This window comes from Elephas maximus, chromosome 1 (assembly GCF_024166365.1).
Source record: "Elephas maximus indicus isolate mEleMax1 chromosome 1, mEleMax1 primary haplotype, whole genome shotgun sequence".
In the NCBI taxonomy this organism is placed as follows: Eukaryota; Metazoa; Chordata; class Mammalia; order Proboscidea; family Elephantidae; genus Elephas; species Elephas maximus.
This window is the reverse complement of record NC_064819.1, coordinates 105,997,522-106,019,731: the sequence shown is the minus strand read 5'-3', so window position 1 is coordinate 106,019,731 and position 22,210 is coordinate 105,997,522. Positions and strand designations below refer to the sequence as shown.

The 22,210-nt window shown below is 46.5% G+C and overlaps 1 protein-coding gene across 7 annotated transcripts in view; it reads right to left on the bottom strand.

Annotated features, from left to right (window-relative positions):
• FOXP4 (forkhead box P4) overlaps nucleotides 1-22,210 on the bottom strand; it is an 82,988-nt gene that overhangs the window by 6,906 nt on the left and 53,872 nt on the right. For 4 of the 7 annotated variants that reach the window (XM_049891639.1, XM_049891633.1, XM_049891627.1 and 1 more), the window contains exon 17: nucleotides 18,071-21,896. The exons of 1 other annotated variant lie outside the window; for it this stretch is intronic. In XM_049891639.1, coding sequence (XP_049747596.1) covers nucleotides 21,749-21,896 — 148 coding nt within the window. In that variant the 3' untranslated portion in view covers nucleotides 18,071-21,748. Of the gene's footprint in view, nucleotides 1-18,069; nucleotides 21,897-22,210 lie in introns of those variants that run through there. 2 more of the 7 variants (XM_049891650.1, XM_049891624.1) reach the window with 2 other exon arrangements.

Sequence of the window (22,210 nt, the reverse complement as noted above, 5' to 3'; positions counted from 1 at the left end):
TTTGACAGAGGGCAGCCTTACCACCTTTCCACTGTTCATTTTAGTGGAAAATATTTGAGTTTTCTTTCTCCGACAAATTTCTGCTTTACACAGGTTCCGGCTTTTGCAGGTTTTACTGTATTATCATCCCCCCTTTAGGCAGTAATGAAAACCAAGCACATAGAGGATTAGTTACTTTCCCAAAGTAACACTTTCACTTAGTATTGATCTTAAATCTAGGCAGAAAGGGTGTCTGACCCAAGATCTGAATTTCAGAGGCCCTGCATGTCATGGTCACACGACAGATAAAAAAAAAAAAAAGTTTATTTAAAAAAAAAAACAAGGTTTCTGCTTCTGGCCATAGTTAAGTAATAGAGACTTAATTTTCCTTCCTGTCTTAAAAGATCTAGGACTCCAGACAAAATATAGGAAATTATTTTCCAACCGTGGACAAAGACAACTTCTGTGATCCCTGAGAAAAGGGAAACAAATGAAATGAGCCCTACAATTACCCCAGCTTACTGCCTGAGGCAGTTTGCAGGCTTCAGTGCAGGGAGGGGGAACCCAAACAGAGTTTGGATGTCTTGCTGATTGAAGGGACACATTCAGAGTTCAGGGAGGCCACGGGCAGCTGGAATTTTCAGGACTGGGTACCAGGAGGAGGGAGCTGAACATATTCCCAGAGATCTGCAGCTGTGTCTCCTCAAATCTGTGGCTGAATACTGATTTGGAATACTGAATACATGAAAGGAAAGATTAGGCAAAGAACCACCAAAGACAGCAGGCAGAACAAAGCCTGGAGTTCACACAGGGCAGGTATTAGTTCTTGCTCCTGGTCAGCCTGAGTGGAAAGACTTCATAACATACCGGTATTAGGTACAGTTCTCAGAATGGTATTGCCTTAGTTAAAAAAAAAAAAAACCAGTGCCGTCGAATCGATTCCGACTCATAGTGACCCTACAGGGCAGAGTAGAACTGCCCCATAGAGGAGCACCTGGTAGATTTGAACTGCCGACCCTTTGGTTAGCAGCTGTAGCACTTAACCACTGTACCACCAGGTTTTCCAATTAGCCTTAGGCCAACAGTACTCTGTATCTATCCTGTTGTTAGCTGCCCTTGAATTGGCTCTGGCTGAAGGTGAGCCCATGTACAACAGAACAAAACACTTCCCAGTCCTGCCTCTTCCCCACAATCGCCAGCATGTTTGAGTCCATTGTTGCGATCCACTGTCCCAATCCATCTCACCGAGGGTCTCCTTCACCCTTGTTGGCCCTCTTCTTCACCAAACATGATGTCCTCCTTCAGCAATTAATCCCTCCTGATGACATGTCCAAAGCAAGCAAATCATAGAATGTTCTTTTGTGATCCATAAGGTTTTCACTGGCTGATTTTCAGAAGTAGATTGCCAGGCCTTTCTAAGCTGTCTTAATCTGGAAGTTCCGCTGAAACCTGTTTGCCAAGGGTGACCCTGTATGTATTTGAAATACCAGTGACACAGCTTCCAGCATCATAGCAATACATAAGCCACCACAATATGACAAATCGACAGATGAGTGGTGAGTGTTGGTCCTAACAAATCTTAAAAGCAAGTTTCAAAAGTATAAAACAGATTCCCAGGTATGGTAACTGTGTGCCCAGGACAAATTTCAACACAATTTAAAGGAATACAAAACCCAGCACTGAACGATGCAGAATTCACAATGTTCATCATTTAATCAAGCTACAGACCAATATCCTTTTTGAATATAAATGCAGAAATTCTAAAAAAAAAATTGGCGATCAAATCCAACAACATATAAAAAGGATAATACATCATGACCACGTGGGCTTATCCCGGGAATGAGAGGCTTCTGTGCTTACACAACTGTGTCTTCTGTGTGTGTCTTCTTCTTGTAAGGACACTCGATGTTAGATTTAGGGCCCATCCTGATAATCCAGGATGATCCCATCTCGAGATCCTTAACTTAATTACATCTGCAAACACCCTTTTCCCAGATAAGGTCACATTCACAGGTACCAGGTGGGCTTATCTTTTGGGGGGGCCACTACAGTCATCAAGCTAAACCTCAAATTCTGCTTCCCCCAGATGCTTTCCCTGACTGATAAGAGAGGAGAGCAAGGAGGTGCATTAAGGATCCTAATATTTCCTCAGGTGTGTCGAGCAGGGTGCCACACTGGGATATGGAGTTGGGTTATGGGCAGATTTGTTTGGCTAGGGCCTCCTCCAGGGATCTGTTTGCATGAGTTTAACTAATGGGCAGGTGGGCATTCATCTGGAGGCCTGGGAAGGGAAGTTTCTGGTGCCATTCCTGGGACAGAGACAGAGCTGGGAGGGATGAGGTGAAGACAATGGAGGGTGTGATGGAAGCTGTGAAGTGTCCACCCTTCTTTGGAGATGTCAAAAAGCTGGAAGCCATATTTATCAAAACTCACTTGCAACTAAGGGGTCTGGGTCAAAAAGAGTTCTGCCTGATGTTGGTGATGTCTGGAAGACAGAGTGAAGGAGAGGCCATTTTCTTACCCTTTTTGGCTGTTTTCGCTCACAGCCAACGGGGTGGAAATGGAAAGTGTTGCCAAAGCAGCATTTCAGGAACCATTCGGCTGTTTCCTGGATGTTGAGAGGCAGGCTTGGAGGCAGCAGTAGCAGCTTCCTGATTCCTAGGTCACAGCCATGGGATGGGTGGTTGAACTCTTGTCTCCTGTGGGGCCTCAGAAGGAGAAGGCCACTGATGGGTCCCAGCTGGCCACCTCCTCTTTTTTTTTTAAGAATTTATTTTATTTTTTGTTGTTGTCGATAACATACACGGCAGATCATACAGCAATTCAATTTCTACATACGATTCGGTGACCTTGACTGCATTCTTCGAGTTGTGCAACCATTCTCACCCTCTTTTTCTGAGTTATTCCTCCCTAATTAACATAAACTCACTGCCCCTTAAACTTCCTACCTAAACTTTTGAGTTGCTGTTGTCAATTTAATTTGATTCCATAAAGATAGTTCTCTAAAAAAGCACAATGCTCAGGGCAGACATTCTTTACTTACTGAGCTAAACTATTATTTGGTTTAAAAAAGATATCAGGGAATTTATTTTTTATTTTTTATTGTGCTTTAAGCGAAAATATACAAACCAAGTCAGTCTCTCATACAAAAACTTATACACACCTTGCTGTGTACTCTTAGCTGCTCTCGCCCTAATGTGACAGCACACTCCTTCTCTCCACCCTGTATTCCCTGTGTCCATTCAGCCATCTCCTGTCCCCCTCTGCCTTCTCATCTGCCCTCCAGACAGGAGCTGTCCATACAGTCTCATGTGTCTACTTGAGCCAAGAAGCTCACTCCTCATCAGTTGTCATTTTCTGTCTTAAATCCCAGTCCAATCCCTGTTTGAAGAGCTGGCTTCAGGAATGGTTCCAGTCTTAGGCTAACAGAGGGTGTAGGGGCCGTGACTTCTGGGGTCCCTCCAGTCTCACTCAGACCATTAAGTCTGGTCTTTTTACGAGAATCTGAGGTCTGCATCCCACTGTTCTCCCACTCCATCCGGGATTCTCTATTGTGTTCCATGTCAGGCCAGTCATTGGTGGTGGCGAGGCACCATCTATTTTTTTCTGGTCTCAGGCTGATGTAGTCTCTGAGTTACGTGGCCTTTTCTGTCTCTTGAGCTTATATTTACCCTGTGTCTTTGGTGTTCTTCATTCTCCTTTGCTCCAGGTGGGCTGAGACCAATTGACACATGTTAGATGGTCACTTGCTAGCGTTTAAGACTCCAGACGCCACTCACCAAAGTGGGATGCAGAATGTTTTCTTAATAGTTTTTATTATGCCAATTGACCTAGATGTCCCTGAAACCATGGTCCCCAAACCCCTGTCCCTGCTACTCTGACCTTCGAAGTGTTTGGTTTATTCAGGAAACATCTTTGCTTTTGGTTTAACCCAGTTGTGCTGACCTCTCCTGTATTGTGTATTGTCTTTCCCTTCACCTAAAATAGTTCTTGTCTACTATCTAATTAGTGAATACTACTCTCCCTCCCCTCCCCCCTCCGCACCCTCTTAACCATCAAAGAATATTTTCTTCTGTGTTTAAACTATTTCTTGAATTCTTATAATAGTGATCTCATACAATATTTATCCTTTTGCAAATGATCAATTTCACTCAGCATAATGCCTTCCAGGTTCCTCCATGTTATGAAATGTTTCATGGATTCATCATTGTTCTTTATCTATGTGTAGTATTCTATTGTGTGAATATACTGTAATTTATTCATCCATTCATCCATTGATGGGCATCTTGGTTGCTTCCATCTTTTTGCTATTATAAACAGTGCTGCAATAAACATGGGTGTGCATATATCTGTTCGTGTAAAGGCTCTTATTTCTCTAGGATATATTCCAAGAAGTGGGATTACTAGATCCTATGATATTTCTATTTCTGACTTTTTAAGGAAGCACCAAATCAATTTCCAAAGTGGTTGTACCGTCTCACATTCCCACCAGCAGTGTATAAGTGTTCCAGTCTCTCCACAACCTCTCCAACATTTATTATTTTGTGTTTTTTTTTTTTTTTTTTGATTAATGCCAGCCTTGTTGGAGTGAGAAGGTATCTCATTGTAGTTTTGATTTTCATTTCTCTAATGGCTAATGATCGTGAGCATTTCCTCATGTATCTGTTATGAACGTCTTCTGTGGTGAAGTGTCTGTTCATATCCTTTGCCCATTATTCTGGAACCATTTGTTAAGGAGTATTTCCAGTTTTTTAAGGAAGTGCCAAATCGATTTCCAAAGTGGTTGTACCATTTTATGTTCCCACCAGCAGTGTGTAAGTGTTCCAGTCTCTCTACAACCTCTCCAACATTTAGTATTTTGTGTTTTTTGGATTAGTGCCAGCCTTGTTGGAGTGAGATGGTATCTCATTATAGTTTTGATTTGCATTTTTTTTTTTAATAGCTAATGATCATGAGCATTTCCTCATGTATCTGTTAGCTACCTGAATGTCTTCTTTGGTGAAGTGCCTGTTCGTATTCTTTGCCCATTTTTTAATTGAGTTGCCTTTTTGTTGTTGAGTTTTTGCAGTCTCATGTAGATTTTAGAGCTCAGACGCTGATCGGATTTGTCATAGCCAAAAACTTTTTCCCAGTCTGCAGGTATTCTTTTTACTCTTTTGGTGAAGTCTTCGGATGAGCATAAGTGTTTGAGTTTTAGGAGCTTCCAGTTATCTGGTTTCTCTTCTGGTGTTGGTGCATTATTAGTAATGTTCTGTATACTGTTTATGCCATGTATTAGGGCTCCTAGCATTGTCCCTATTTTTTCTTCCATGATCTTCATAGTTTTAGGCTTTATATTTAGGTCTTTGACCCATTTTGAGTTAGTTTTTGTGCATGGTGTGAGATATAGGTCTTGTTTCATTTCTTTGCAGATGGTTATCCAGTTATGCCAGTATCACTTGTTAAAGAGGCTGCCTTTTCCCCATTTAGCAGACTTTGGGCCTTTGTCAAATATCAGCAGCTCATATGTGGATGGATTTGTGTCTGGATTCTCAATTCTGTTCCATTGGTCCATGTATCTGTTGTTGTACCAGTACCAGGCTGTTTTGACTACTGCGGCGGTATAATAGGTTCTAAAATCAGGTAGTGTGAGGTCTCCCACTTTGTTCTTCTTTTTCAGTAATGCTTTACTTATCCAGGACCTCTTCCATATGAAGTTGGTGGTTTGTTTCCCCACCTCACTGAAAAATGTCATTGTTATTTAGATCAGAATTGCATTATATCTATAGGTCACTTTGGGTAGAATAGCAGGGAATATTTTTGCTTTAAGGTTTAAAGATTATCTCAGGGCAATATTTTCAAGGGTTTGTCCAGTCTCAATGGCTCCAGAAAGTCTGAATTCTATAAGATTTGAAATTCTGTTCTGAGGTTCCCCCCTTTTGATCAGAATTCTCCTGTAGAATTTTGATCAAAACGTCCCAGTAATGGCAGATGTGGCCACCTACTCTTAGGTGAGATGCTGTTCTCATGACTTGGGCAATGTTACCCAAATCTGGTAGGAGGCATGTCTATCTGTCTAACACCTCCTCTGTCTCCTGCGTGAGTTTGTCTTCCCTCTTTTGTTCCTTCTGTCTGCTCTCTTTAAATCCCTTCCCCAAGAGTATAGGTAGTTCCCATAACAGTCTCTTATACGCATATTACAAGATAGCCTGTGGTCATTGCAGGAGCTCTGGATGGAAAATCCAGAAATTGACACTAGAGCTCTAGAGGTGCCATTACCCCCTGAGCACTGGGGAATAAGTCATTACTGTGGGCCTCAGTTTCCTAGCCTGTAAAATGATAGGGTTGAAATGAAATTTCCCTCCCACCTTGAACACACTAGGATTTATTCCACAAACGTGTAATTGAGGGGCTGCTGTCTGACAGGGACTGGACTTGGTGCTAGAGCAACAAGATGAATAGGCCTGTTCCCTGTCTTGGTAGAGCTCACCTTCTAGTGCGAAGGCTGACAGGTAAGCAAGGAATTATAAGACAGAGGGCCACGTGCTCGTAGTTGATAGAATTGACTAGTTCTACCAGGCTTGTTAAGAAAAGCAGCGGTCTCTTGGCCTCTCCTGTTCCCCTGTTCCTGATCTTCAGGCATAACCACTTTCAATTCTCTTAGATGAGTTCTTTGATATTTGGACGTCTCTGGGTGGCACAGTTTGCATTTGACTACTAACCTAAAGGTTGGCAGTTTAAACCTGCCCAGCAGCACTAAGGAAGGAAGTCCTGATGATCTACTTCTGTAAAGATTACAGCCAAGAAAATGCTATAGAGCAATTCTACTCTGTAATACTTAGGATTGTCATGAATTGGAATCGACACCATGGCAATGGGTTTTTGTTTTTTTTCCTTTGATATTCAGCATCATATCTGTAGAAAAGAGACTTGCACTGTTACTTTTTGATTTTTACATCTAAGATGCCAATTAAATTCTCACTATAGCTGGCAAGCTGCCATCTAAGATGCATCAATTGGTCTCAACCCACCTGGAGCAGAGGAGAATGAAGAAAACCAAAGACACAAGGTAATTATGAGCCCAAGAGACAGAAAGGGCCACACGAACCTGAGACTACATCAGCCTTAGACCAGAAGAACTAGATGGTGCCTGGCTACAGCTAATGGCTGCCCTGACAGGGAACACAACAGGGAACCCCTGAGGGAGCAGGAGAGAAGCAGGATGCAGACCTCAAATTCTAGTAAAAAGACCAGACTTAATGGTCTAACTGAGACTAGAAGGACCCCGGAGGTCATGGTCCCCAGACCTTCTGTTAGCCCAAGACAGGAACCATTCCCAAAGCCAACTCTTCAGACAGGATTGGACTGGACTATGGGATAGAAAATGATAATGTCGAAGAGTGAGCTTCTTGGATCAAGTAGACAGACAGGACTATGTGGGCAGCTCCTGTCTGGTGGAGAGATGGGAGGGCAGAGGGGGTCAGAAGCTGGCTGAATGGACACGAAAATAGACAACGGAGGGAGTGTTCTGTCTCATTAAAGGGAGAGCAACTAGGAGTATATAGCAAGGTGTATATAAATTTTTTTATGAGAGACTGACTTGATTTGTAAACTTTCACTTAAAGCACAATAAAAATTTTAAAAAATCTCACTGTAGAAGATGTAGATTAAATTCTCTTATTCACCTTCTAGATCATAACCTTCCTCCAGCAATCCTTTCCTGTGCCCCCATTTCACAAATATGGTTACATTATACTCTTGGTTAGATTGGAATTCAGTGTTTTCATTACCATAACTAAATGTTACTTGCAGCTAAACCATTCAATGTATTATTACTTTCAACACTTTGTTTTCTCTAAAGTTAATTATTGTTTAGTTTTCTTTATACATATTAGTAATTCAACCCCAAAATCTTCCCCAGTAGTGTGGATATCACAATATCAAATTTTAGGTATTTTATGTATTTCATCTTCTTGGAGAGAACTCTTCAGATCCCTTTGACTTCTCCAGTCTGATATGGTTTCCTTCTACTCCTAGTATGGGATCCCTTTCACCTGCCTCTTACATTGGGTCCTCTGTTTTCTCTTTCTAGTTTTGGGTGGAACACATTCTTCACCCTCCTGTTGTGAGAAACAGTGAATGAGAATTTCTGTATTTTATGCAAATAATGCACTTTATACCTTTTTTTTTTTTTTTTTTGGCCAACCGTGCAACCTCCCTTGCTATTTTTGTAATCGAGCTGTGCTGCGTGGTTTGTTTGTGGGTGTCTTATTTGTGGAAAAACATGGTGCATTATTTTGAGAATTTGCATGTCTCTAAGCATTTTTATTCTACTTCCACACTTGATAGTTTGACAGGGCATAGAACTCTAGGTTGGAAATAACTTTCTCTTAGAACTTTGAAGGCAATGGTCCATTCTCTTCTATGTCAGTGTTGCTGTTGAACAATCCAGTGCCATTCTGAGTCTTGATCCTTTAATGTGACTTATTCTTCTCTCTAGATGTTTATAGGAAGATCTTTTTTTTTTTCTCTCTCTCTCCATTGTTCTGAAACTTCAAAATGGTGTGCTTTGGCAAGGGTACTTTTTCATACACCCTTTGGCCTATTCAATTTGAAAACTCATGTCATTGATTATGGGAAATGTTCCTGAATTACTTCTTTGGTGATGTTCTCTTTTCTGTTTTCTCTGTTTCTAAATCTCTGGTTATTTAGATGTTGGACTTCCTTGTCTGGTCCTCTAATTTTATCTTTTCTATTTTTCTTTGTTGTTTTATTTGCTATACTTTTGAGAGGATTTCTTTAACTTTGAACCTATTGTAGTTTTCATTTCTGCTATCGTATTTTTAATTTCTAAGAGCTCTTTTTTTCTCTGAATATTCATCTTTATAGCATCTTATTCTTATTTCATGGATGCAGTATCATATCTCTCTGGGAATAACTGAATTTCTTGGTGAAGTTTGCCTCTATCTGCGTAGAAGCATCCTTCAAGTTGCTTTTTGTCTGTTTGTTTTGACCTCTGCTTTTTCATATTAGATGCTTTCCCCACATGTCTGGTGATTCTTGGATTTCCTATGGAAGAATGGGACTCTAAAATGCTGGTTGGAAGCTCTGCGTCCATGGGTGGGCCTTGCTAACCCTGGCCGTTGGGGAACCCTTGATGTCATTGTCTTTCACTTAATCCCCCTATAGTATCCCTGCTTCAACTACGTAAGTGTCCCCCAGTCCAAAGACCCTCTGTTTTACTCCAGAAAATGCATCTCCCATCATCTGCAGTGGTAGAGGGAGGGGGAGGGGCCTGCCTGTACGGATGGGGGAGGGTATCTGGAGAATTAACTTTTAACCAGTTTGATTTTTTTTAGATTCTAGAGGTAACCAGTGCTGGCCACCGATTCCTGAACCTTGGACAGGGGATATATACAATGTAGGGTAGTTTGCCTCTCAGCTCTCCTCATTGCTGGCTTAGAGCTTTCTCTGCATCTTCTCTCCAGCTTCCAAGATTTGTTGCTGGTGTCTCCTGTTTTGTTCTATTTGTCTCTATGAGTCTATACCTTTAAAAAATTCCTCTACTATAGTTTAGGAGGTCTTCAGGAGGGTGTGACAATAAATGCATGCGTTTAATCCACCATCTTTAATTAGAAATCACTCCAATTGGATTTTCTCTTATTAACTCAAATTCAGCTTGACCCAGACCAATCCTCTCATCTTTTACCACAAAATAAACTTCTCCATATGTCCTGATTTCTGCCGGTGGCTTCCTGTTTACAATAAAGGTTTGAAATCATAGAGTAGAATGTTGGCACAACTTGAAGAATGTAACTGATATTACCGAATTGTACATGTAGAAAGTGTTGAGATGGCATATGTTTTGTTAGGTATATTTTCATCACAATAAAACAACTGATTTTTTAAGGATAAAAACAAACCAAAATACCATAGGGTCTTCTTTGCACCTTTGTCTCCGTTGCCTCCTATTTATGAAACCAGTCTCACCTTGTTTCTTCTTCCATTATGCTGTCTCTTTCATTTCTCTTCCTCACTGTTCATAGCCTTTATCCAGATCAGCCTTCTCACACCTCAGGCCTACTAATGGTCTCCCTCCCATCAAGCTCCCCCCGCCAAATCCATTAAAAAAAAAAAAAAAAACTGCTATAGCCATGTCATTCCCCTGCTCAGAACGATTTTATCTAGAAGAAAGTGTTCAAGTGCCTGAGTTGGGCAAGCAAACTTCCACAATATGACTCCAGTCTACCTTTCCAGGTCTTAACTATCCTACCACTGCTGCTGGGCTCTATCCTTCTGAACACATTGGTCCCTTTCAGACTCCGTGTCTTTGCGTGTTCCCTCTGCCTATTCACCTTTCAAGACTCAGCTCTAATGCTGCTTTTGACATGAAACCCTAGATAGCACAAGGAAGCTGCGCACACCCTTTTCTGGGTTCCAGTCCTAAACTGAATGTTGTGTTGCCATTTTTCTGCTTACATGTCTCCTGTCCTCAGGGCTCTTTGAGGGGAGAGACTGTGTCTTATTCATCTTGTGCTTTCAGGGCTAATCACTGTGCCTTGTATGCAGTAAGTTCTCAATAAATTTTGAATGAATGAATAATCGATCTTATAGTAATACTTCATTATTTGTCTATTTCTATTCCTTTCTATGCCGCTGCCTTCAATGTCACCATATTAATAAAAAAAATTTTTATAGGAAGACCTTTTTAAATAATTAAACTCCTTGGCAGTGTCTTAAGAAGAACCTTCCCTATATCAAAAGTCGCTTACAGCAAAAAAAGAGTAGAGAACATTCTTTTTGCTGGATGCCTTATATTGACTTATCATACTTCTTTATGTATCAGCCTTCTTTCCCCAACTGTACTATAAGCCCCATGAGGGCAAGGTCTGTGGCTAGTAACAGCTTTCAGTAGTGCCCATAGAACCCAGCACCAGCCTGGGCAAATAGTGATGCTCAATAAAGATTTGTGGATTGCTAGTGTATTTAGTGTATGCTCCTGAAAACCCTGGTGGCATAGTGGTTAAGTACTACGGCTGCTAGCCAAGAGGTCAGCAGTTTGAATCTGTCAGGTACTCTTTGAAAACCCTACGGGGCAGTTCTACTCTGTCCTATAGGGTAGCTATAAGTCGGTATCGACTCAACAGCAGTGCATTTTTGGTTTTGAGGATATGCTCCAGGACGGGGGGAGATAAGTGAGCCAGCTTGGAGTGATTAAACCCGTTGCCGTTGAGTTGATCCCGACTCATAGCGACCTCATGGGAGAGAGTAGAACTGCCCCGTAAAGTTTCCAAGGAGCGTCTGGTGGATTTGAACTACTGACTTTTGGTTAGGAGCTGGAGCTCTTAACCAGTACACTACCAGGGTTTCCAATTTTCTGGTAGGGAAGCAAAATCATGAAACTCACCTGGGCCTGGGTCAGGCCTGGGAGGTGGTGGTGAAGGTGTAGCGGGTGAGGACCAGAGTAGGTTGTGGGAGAAGGACCTGGGAGCCTCACAGCAGAGTATTATTGGGGAAGCAGGAAGCAAGAGAAAAATGAGGAAAGAGTTACGTATTTTTACACAAATAGTGTGCACATTCTGTGTATGTTTGCTGGCCTTCCCCTCCCCCTGGAGGTATTTCTGTAACCTTGCTGTGCTAATTGTTTTTTACAGCAACTTTTTGTGGAAGAGGACTGGCATGGTAGCAGGCATTCATGGGGGTGCCTCCTGGGGGGAGGGCACGTCCAACAAACAAACGGAGGTGTGTGTTATTTGCATAATAATATGGTAGATGTAGGGAGTAGAAGAGAAATAAGTGTGAACAGGGGGACAGTTGGGTAGGGGTGGTAAGCGTAATGGGGAAGGGGTGAAGGTGGGTGAGAAGGCCCTGCAGGGTGAAGGACTCAGGATCAACTTCTTCCAGTCTAATGGGGCCAATCAGTTCATCTCGCCTCCCACTTCCCCTTCCCGCTGCTGTCTCCTACCTCCTGTTCACCCACTCGTGTCCTTCCAACTGTAGCTCATGTGTCAGAGTTACCTTGTCGGTGTAGTTTTCCCTCCTCCCCTTTGACTGTCACCAGGCCCAGATCCAGGCCTCTCCTTGTGGATGCGACTCCCCCTGCCCAGTCAGGAGATCCACAATTGTTTCCAGACTCCGCCTCCCGGAGAGGGCTCCCACCCCTCTTCCTGAAAAGCTCTTCAGCAGAGCTCTGTTCCAAGTCCTGGGGGAGATAATGAGGAAGAGAGAGATGTACGAGAAAGGCCTAGTCTGATGGGGAGGGAGGGACAGGTGTGTACGTGTGCGTGTGCACACACTCATGGAGGTTACAACCTGATCTCGTTCTGCCCTCTCCTCACTTCCCGTAAAATAGATATAAAACCATTACAGCAGAGAAAATTAATAATAAAACCTTTTCTTGACCATTCTGTGGCTGTGTTCCCCCCTGTCTACTCCTTGGTGGGGGCGTCTTCACTTTCTCCCTTTGCTACTAAATTCATTGCAAGACGGATCTATACCAGTGCTTCCTCCTTAACCTATAATCCCTCCACCCTCGCTCTCCTTGGAAACTGTTCTAGCCTAGGGTGCCAGAAACCTCCAGTTGCCAAGTCCATCTCTCAGGCTTTGATTTCATGAACCCTGCAGTGTCTGGCCCCTCTGGCATCCTCCCCTGGCCTCAGGACTGCTCTCTCCCCTGGCTCTTCTTACGCCTTGCCTACTGAGCATTCCTGCCTTCCTGCATGGCCCAACTTCTTCCCTCATGACCTGGTGTGTGGACCCAGGTGTGTGTCACCCACATCCATCTCCCCGCCCCCTCTGTGTGGGGACAGCTTGATGTCCTGGTACCCCTGCAAGCCCAGTTCAGTGCTCCATGTCTTGAGCCCCAGGGAACTGACTCCTCCCTGTGGCCCAGGAGTCAAACTTTGGAATCATTCTTCTCCTGTTTTTAAGTGAAATACACTAGCCTGTCTTAGTCATCTAGTGCTGCTATAACAGAAAATACCACAAGTGGATGGCTTCAACAAAGAGAAGTTCCTTCTCTCACAGTGCAGTAGACTACAAGTCCAAATCCAGGTGCCAGCTCCAGGGGAAGGCTTTCTTTCTCACTCAGCTCTGAACCAAGGTCCTTGTCATCAGTCTTCCCTTGGTCTGGGAGCATCCCAGTGCAGGAATCTGCTCCTGGCACTGCTCTCTTTGTGGTATGAGGTTACCACGTCTCTCTATCTTCTCTCTTTCATATCTCAAAAGAGATTGGCTTAAGACACTACCTAATCTTGTAGACCTCATCAATATAACTGCCGCTAATCCATCTTATTACATCACAGTGATAGGATTTACAACACATAGGGAAATCACATCAGATGATAAAATGGTAGACAATCATACAAGGGAATCATGACGTAGCCAAGCTGACAGATATTTTGGGGGAACACAATTCAATCCATGACACAGCCATAGAAAGGTACCTCTGTGATCACAACATAATGAACCCCTGTGTTCCCCTCACCCAGCTTTAAATGTTTTCTGCATGTATGTGTGCCCTTAAGTAATACATAGCACCATTAGGGTTGGTTTCAAAAATGATGTAAATGGCAACACTTTCTCTGTGTCTTTCCTCCATTTTACTTTTCTCTTTTTTGTTCAAATTCTTCCCAGTGATACAGTAACTCCTACTGATTTATTTTCACTACAGTATAATATTCCATTGGAAAACTGCCACACTTGAATTACCCCTTCTCCTGTGGATAGACATTTAGAATCTAGCCAGTTGGGTTCATTCCAGAACTCCCTGTTTCCCATGCAGTCAGCCAGTCCCATCTTTCATTCTGTTGTGCAAAAAGCTTCCCCGTGTCATTCTCCAAAGCAACCTCCCTATTTGGCACTTCATTACCTGTCACCTGGACAATCCCAATATTCTCCTAAATGATCCTTACAGCCCTGGTCCTCCTATTCTCCCCACAACTGTTTTCTTCCCCAGACATGTAGATCCTGTTACCCTTTTGCTCTAAACCCTCTCATGGGGCCCACTGCTTCCAGCCTGAGGACTGAGCGCTGGTTCCCCAGGTTGGCCTGTGGGCCCTCTACAGTCCCTCCCTGCCTTTCCAGTATCGTCTCCCTGTACTCCAGCCTCTCTGGCCTTCCTAGCTTTCCCCAGATGTCCTCACCAGTCCCACCCCTGCCTTCTCTCAGTTATTTCCCCTCTTGGAAAGTTCTCCTGCTAAGCCCTACCTTTTCCTCAAGGCTCGTCATAATCTTATTTTCTTCAAGAAGCCTACTCTGAGCACCTTTGAATGCTATAGCACTTGGTGCTTGAAACACTTATTTGGTCCTTGCCAAATCCACTGTGTATTGATTTAAGTGCAGGTCTGTCCCCCTCTGGAGGTAAGCTTCTTGGCGACATGCTGTTGTGAGCTACTGTCGAGTCGGCGCCTGACTCATAGAGACCCCACGCACAATGGAATGGAATGCTGTCTGGTCCTTCATCATTCCCATGATTGGCTGCAGATCATGTTGTGATCCACAGGGTTTTCATGGGCTGAGTTTTGGAAGTAGATCACCAGGCCTCTCTTCCCAGTCAGTCTGAGTTGGAAGCTCTGCTGAAAACGTTTCAGCATCACAGCAACACACAAGAATCCACTGACAGACAGAGGGTGGCTGCACATGCCGTGCACTGGCTGGGAATCGAACTCAGGTCTCCCACATGGAAGGCAAGCATTCTGTCACTGCACCATCACTGCCCCCATTCGATGACATGCACCATGTCTTTTCATCTTCATCAACAGCTTCATCATCATGACTTGCTGGGAACCAACAGGTCCAGACCTGGTTTACGTGCTTCACGTCCACAATTCCATGTAGTTCTCCCCTTAATCTTCTTAGTAGTCAGGGATTCTTATCACCACTTTATAGATAAGAGAACTGCACAGTAATTCACTTGCCTGAGGCCTAGCCCAGTGCCCAAGATGCCAATGTCGGTTGACTGTGGTCAGACTGGTCCCATTGACCACACTGCCTCTGCCTCTCCCACTTCCGTTTCATCCTTTCTTTTCTCCATGTTGACCTTCCCTAAATTCCACCTCAGCCCCTCTATAGGCCTAGAAGGTTCTCTTGTCTCTCCATTTCCTGCGTAAATTCCCTCTCCCCATGTCCAGCCTGTCTTCCAGGGAGTCCTCCAGGACACACTCGTCCCCACTGAACACTCTGGTCCCTGACTCCCTATAGTAATCAGCACCCAAGACGGCATTTTATTAATAGATACGAATTTATTAATATTAATAGGCCCTGTTGAGGGCCTACTATGTCCCAGACATCTTTTTATGTACAACTGATTTTCATTATTTGCTGATTGTATTTCCAAATTCACCTACTCACTAAAATTTGTCTGTAACCCCAAAATCAATACTCATGAATTTTTGCAATCATTCACAGGCATGTGAAGAGTGGCAAAAAAAAAAAAGTTTCTCCACGTTCACGTACCCAATTGTTCTCTGCCTTCTTGCTTCAACTCATACTGTAAACAAGTGTCTTTTCACGGTCTATTTACTACCACGTTTTTCACATTTTTGTGCTTTTTGCTGGCAATTTTGCTGTTGAAAATGGTGCCCAAGCATAATGCTGAAGTGCTGTCTAGTATCCCCCAGCACAAGAAGGCTGTGATGTGCCTTGTGGAGAAAACATATGTGCTAGACAAGCTTCTTCTGGGCATGAGTTACAACGCTGTTGGCCATGACCTCAATGTTAATGATCCAATGCTATATGTCAAATAAGGTGTCTTTAAACAGAAACACAAATAAAACAAGGTTATGTATTGATCAGTTGATGAAAATGTGCTGAGAGGCTCGAGGGAAACTAACTGTATTCCCCAAGGAATAATGGTTCAGTGTTTGGTAATTCAGTGTTCATGGTGACTTTATAAACCGTAAGTCCTTCAAATAATGAGAATCAACTGAATATCATTAATCTTCTCAGCAAGCCAGTGATGTAGAGATTATTGTGCCACCCCATTCTACAGATGAGGAAACTGAGGCCCAGAGGGGTCAAGAAGCTTTCCTAAGAGCACAGGACCAGTGAGTAGTAGAGTCAGGATTTGAACCCACGTCAGAGTAATTCCAAGGCCTGTATTTACTCCCCCATTATACATGGCGCTTGGCAGATCTCATTCTGTTTCCCAGATAGTGAATCAGTTGTCTGAGAGCAGAGACCCATCCTGGGCTTCTGGTGTTCACCCACTACGACCCCCTGCACTTGGCATACTCCTGAGCCCAGCAGCAGCCTGGTGTAGACATGCTGATTTCTGAATTGCAGGCCTAAGGGCAGTAGGGACACTGATGCCTGATGTGAGGGTCTGGGCTAGAAGCCCCCCCCGCCCCCCCTGCCCAGTGCTCAGGTGCTGTGAGGACCAGGAAGTCTGCTGCTGCTGGCTGTCCCATCCCAGGACTGCACAACCCCATTTATCTGGCCTGTCTTCAGAAGGTGGTAAGCCCCCCACAGCTGGTGTCCGGCCCCTCCTGGCTGGGACAGAGAGCCTTTCAGCCTTGGTTGCTACCATAGCCACCTTCTAAGGAAGGGCTGTGTTTTTCTAAACTTTTGATCCTGAGGTGCGGGCAGGCTGCAGACCAGTTTAGGAGGTCCCAGGTCTGCGTGTCTGCGTGATGGGATGACCCTGAGACTGTTACGTGTCTGTGTGTCCCTGACCAATCTTAGGCTTTAAAGATTGAAGAGGTCTCTTAACGTAAACATATCTGAGTATCAGCATGTGTGTGTGTGTGTGTGTGTGTGTGTGTGTGGTCATTGTGAATTCCTCACCTTCGACAAGGGCCTCTTTGTTTCCACTGCTCTGACTCCCTGTTGCATCAGAACAGTCCCCCGGTTTGCTTATTTTTAAAGGGTGTTTCAGCCTTCTTCCTCCAGTTACTTCTGTCCCTTAGTGACTGTTCCAAGCCCCAGAAGCCGGTGTCTAATTCCTCGTTCTGAGGCATTCTGTACCTCAGTTTCCCAACTGGGAGTCTCCAAAACAGGGGTGGGGTGGATAAACTACAGAGCCTCCCTCTTCCCTTTCCCCACTGTAAACCACAGTCTCCTCATTCTTAATGCTTTATCTCAGTTAACCTCTTTGGTTCTCTGTGCCTCAGTTTCCTCATCTGTAAAATGGGGGTAAATAATAGTACCTAACTCAGAGTCATTGTGCAGATTAAATAAAATGTAAAGCTTTTAGAATAGTGCCTGGCATATAATAAGAGCTCATTAAATGTTAGTATTATCACTATCGAAAGTATTTATTTAGCCCTTCATTGTGCTTGGTGTGCTAGTCTCCAGAGATGTCTTCCTTTGGATCTCTCATCTTTCTTGCCTTCACCAGTTTCTATTTTGAATACTTCGTAGGAGTTGGAGGGTCTGGGAAGTCCCAAACAGAATGGACCCTTTTCTGACCTGGCCCTGAGGCTGCTTTCTGGGGCACGGGGTTGTAGTTCTCATAGGAAGGTGAGGTCCCCCCACCTCCACACTCCCAATACCACTACCCCTTCCACTCATGGGAAAGCTTGTCCAAAGGCTGGCTTTGTCTAAAGCGCCCTCTGCTGGCCAATGGTGAAAGGCCTTTGGGTGTGTGTGAACGTAGGGGTAGAAGCGCTTTCTAAGAGGGGAAGGGGGACTTCTGCCAGGCGCAGAGCCCCAAAGCAGAAAAAAACCGAACAAACAGTTGCTGTCAAGTCAATTACAACGCATGGCAACCCCATGTATGTCTGAGTAGAACCGCATTCATAGGGTTTTCAATGGCTGTGAACTTTGGGAAATAGATTGTCAGGCCTTTCTTCCAAGGCACCTCTGGCGAACTTGAACCACCAACCTTTCAATAAGCAGCTGAGCACCTAACTGCGCCACTCAGGCTCCTTGATACAGAGCCCAGAGTGAGGCATATCCCACCTTCAAAGTGTCCAGCTTGGAGTTGCCTTTTTGCACCCTGAGAGAAGGTTCCAAAGATAGCTTCCCTTTCTCCATCAGGTTAGAAATGCTAAGACCAGGAGGAGCTGCCAGGCAGAGCTACCAGCCTGGCCCCAATAGCTGCAAACAACAGTAAGAAGGAGAAAGGCTAGACAGCATGCAGGACTTCCTGACAGCAAAGCATGGCTGGAAGAGGGTAGAGGTGATTGGCCCTTATTTAGAAGGTAATAATGGGGGACAGGTTACCCCAGGTGGGATCTGTCAGATCAGTAAGATAAATGAGTTTATTACTGAGTTGCAAGTCCAACGCACACAGAGAGTGATGGTCCACACCAGCCCCCTGTTCCTTATGTTGCGAGAGTATCTCCTCTGCCTATGCCCAAGATAGACCTTCACCCCACCTCCAAATGTACTGACCAGACATTTGCTATAGGAAACGTGGCTAAAGGAAAAAAGACTCTCTTAAAGCAGAAGAAATTGAAGTTAGACTGCTGGCAGGACTGTCCTGAGAGTGATGCTGAGTACAGTCTTGTCCTTTTAGAGTTTCTGTTGTGGAAAGGATGACCCTGGAACCAGCCTGTAGAAAGGACCCTTTGCTTCCAGTGGTGAAGTAAAGGAGCTGGTAGCTTAGTACTTTGGATTCTCTGGGACTTTCTAGGGGGCTGACGGGTCCCCAGAGGGGAAAAAGGGGGAGGGGAAACGGCAGCAGCAAAATTGTGGGTAATTATTTTATTGCATTGTTGAGAATGCCGTTGTCCATACAGATTACATGCAGCTAGTTCTACTGTACAGGCCCCAGCAGCCTCTGCTGCAGGCCAGGAGGGGCGGATTACAATACACAGCAGTGCTACTTCTTTACACAGCGTCTGGGGGTAAGCCCAGTAGGACGGGCACTCTGTGGCTCCACGACGGGCTTCCTGGCCTTATCTGGCCTCTCCTGAGGTGCCCTCTCTAAATGGGGACAGGGAATTCATCCCAGCCTCTACCCAAATGTGCAGAGGATTAGGGCAGAGCAGATGGTGTGAGAGAGAGAGAAGGAGAAAGATGGAAAGGACAGAAGCCAGCCCGAGAGCAGCCTACTCTCTCTTTCCTGCCCCACTTTCCCCCCAAATTTGGCTTTTGGAAAGTTCCAGCAGTCTGGTAGAGATTTGCGTGGTGATTGATTCCAGTTCTGATGTTTTCTCAATACCCTCACCACCACCACCACCCTGCCATGCATACTTCTTTCTGGGCCTGCCCCTGAGAACAGAGGCCTGGGAACACCTGCCCATGAGGAGGGGGGCGTGTTAAGAAGACTGGTGCTGAAAGAGGCGAGCTGGCAGAAAAGGCTGAGGAGCCAATGGCAGCCCTGGGAACGGGCACTGAGGTTTCAGAGGTGGGGAGAGGGCCCCCCTGTTGTAAGGGGTGGAGGGGGAAGCCAGGATTTAACGTGGAATGAGGCTTGTGGACTGACATGGTGGGGCTAAGGGAGATATCAGGAAGGGCCTTGGGCTGTCAGCTTGGTTGGACTCCGTCTCTCTCCTAACTGCCCAGGGCCCCCTTTGCATGGGTTTGAATAACCCCTTTTCCCATCCCGGGCCCACCAGTACTACAATCATTGCACATACGTGTGCCACGTGGGTGTGTGAGCATCCACCTACCATATCACAATACCCCCCCCACGTGTGCACACGTATGCACACACACACCTATCCAGGCCTCCTCCCCAGTGGGCACCTGGGCATGGGGGCAAATGCCTCCAAGGGTGGTGACCAAGGTAAAGTGGCCCTGCAGCAGGTATCCTGCAAGCAACCTATTCCCGTGCTGGAAACACCCTGGCAAGAGCTTGGAGTTGAAACCCGTGAGAGAACTAAGGCAAGGAGTTATGATCCTGGGAAAAAACAAACTGACAAGGAGACCTGGTTTGAAAGAAAATACAAAAGAATGCAAGATGAGGAGTGGGGGTGGGGGTGGGGGGCAGTGCTGTGTGTGTGCTGAAGGAGCCAGAGAGACTGGAGGAAGGTCTGTTCTGTGAGCCTGGAGGCTGACAGCGCCCTGGAGCAGAAGCCACGCCCCTTACGCTGCCCACCCAGCACCACTCACCTGCAGGCAGACATCAGCCATGCAGGAGCCCTCCCCTCCCTCACCCTGGTGACACACGCAGGGCCCGGTGAATAGAGGATGTTTAATATTTCTGTGCTGGTCAAACGGAACACAGGTGGGGAATACATGGGGAGGGGGGCGGCGGGCCCCCTGCCACTCAGGAGGGATGCCTTGTGAAAGGGTGTATGTGGGGGATCTTGGAAATATCCAAGGTGTCTTCTCAGCAAAGGGTCCTGGCCTTGGGTGTTACAGGCATGAGTACACCCAGTCCTCGGCCTTAAGTTGGGGTCCCCCATAGGGGGTCTGTGGAGGGTCTCACTTTGTTTCCAGCTGTTACTGGAATCCACACTTCCAGCGTGATGGGGGACTTGGTCCTATAGAGGGGTCTGGAGAGCCCCCAGGAAGCAGCCCAGGGTTGGGGACTAGGGCTCAGGTGCCTACTGCACGAGGGGACGTGAACCCTGCGGGGTGCTGAGGCTGCCCACAGCCCCTCTCTGGGCTGCACAAGAGCAGAGGGGAGGTGAGCAGGGCCCCGGCCTCTGCTGAGTCCCAGAGTCCTCAGGGTGGGGGGCAGAAGGGGTGCAGGAAGAGGGTCTTGGCCACCAACAGACACTGTAAACTTTGGTTTAAAACAATAACTTAAGTGGAGGGAGGGCTTCCAGCCTGGGGCCAGGGTGGGGAGCTGGGAAAGTAGGGTGTGCGGGAGGCGACAAAGGAAAAAGCCAACAAAAAGTTTTGGTTTTTGCTTCCGGCTTAAGAAAGGTCTTTGGTCATCCGTTTAACTGGGGGGAAGAGGGCAGGAAGGGGTGCTGAGGGAGGGTAAGAGAAGGACTGCAATGGGGGGACCTGCAGGCTAGGGGTGGGTGACCTGTTGGTTACAGCAGCCACTATCTTAATCCCACCTGCCCCTCAAGCCCCGTTTCAGCCTTGCCGTTCCCCCTGTGACGTGGATACTGTCGAGGCTGGGAGTTTCATGCTGCCCTGGCACCATCTCTGGCCCCGACTCTGGCCTCAGTGGTAGCTCCACTGCTTCGGTCTCTCCACCTCCAGAAACCCACCGGGCACGGGCCTTTTGGGGAGTTCCCTGGCGTGGGGTGTGGCCAGAGAGTACCCAGCAAACAGGGGTACAGGCCTGGTTCAGCCTGGGTCCCCACCTCAGGCCAGGGGCAGGAGTTGGAGCTAAGTAGCTCTGCTCCCATGGATCACACAGGGCACACCGTTTCTCCTGGAGACTTCAGTTCCCCCACCCAAGGCAGGGCGGGGTAGGAGTTGGGGGTAAGGAGTTATTTCTTCACAGTACAGAAAAGAAGGCAGAAGGGAGCACAGATAGGGAAGTGGGGGGGCCTCTGGCCAGAAAATACTGCCAGAGCCAGGTGCGGGGTTGGGGGCCCTGGGTCTGGGAGGGGTGACTTAGCCCCGCCTGCGGGTCTCCATGGCGCTGAGGGGCCATTTAGGGGAGAGCTGGTGAGGGAAGGAAGGTCCTGCTGCTGCTGGTGGTTGGGGGGGCAGGGTATCCAGATGCGGGGGAGGGTCTGAGGAGGGGTCTGGGCCCTCCATGTCCTCCACCCGTCCCAGACCAGGGGTTCTGTGTCTCCTGGGGGCAGGGCCATCCCTGCCCAGGAGCTTCTGTCAGGCAGGTCACATTGGGAGTTGCTGGCCCAGGAGCGCCCCCCCCTTCTGAGTCCTGGAAGTGCCTTGAGGTTTGGGAGGGGCTGTGGAGTGGGGGTAGGTAGAGCCTGGGTTCTGGGAGGGAGGGTCTCACCCCTGCCCTGCCTGTCCCTAGAGGCCCTTAGGACAGTTCCTCTCCTGGTAGCTCCTCCTCCAGATCCCTGTCTTCTGGAGGTCCCGCAGTGCTGGGGTTGGGGGGGCCCAGGGGGGGCCCAGGCCGCCCATCCTCCTCTGCCTCTGCCGGCTCCTCTTTCACCTGTACCTGGTGGCTGTGGCAGAAGGGATGATGTGGGTGCCAAGGGCACCTTCCCTGGAGCACTCCAGAAACCCCATTTAGAACGCTGGGGCACAGTGGGGTATCCATGGCCCAGAACTGCCAGCCTCCCAGGATCCCATCATCCCCAAGCCACTGGGGCCTGACATCTTAGGTTTGATCTCCTCCCAGGGGTCTTGTTAAAGAAAGGGGGATAGACGGATGGAGATGCCTTTGGCTGGGAAGGAGAGGGGAGGGGAAGGGACAGGAGGGAAGGGGGGAGAGAGAGGAGAGGTAGAAAAAAGGAAGGGGAGGAGAGGGGAGGGGAAA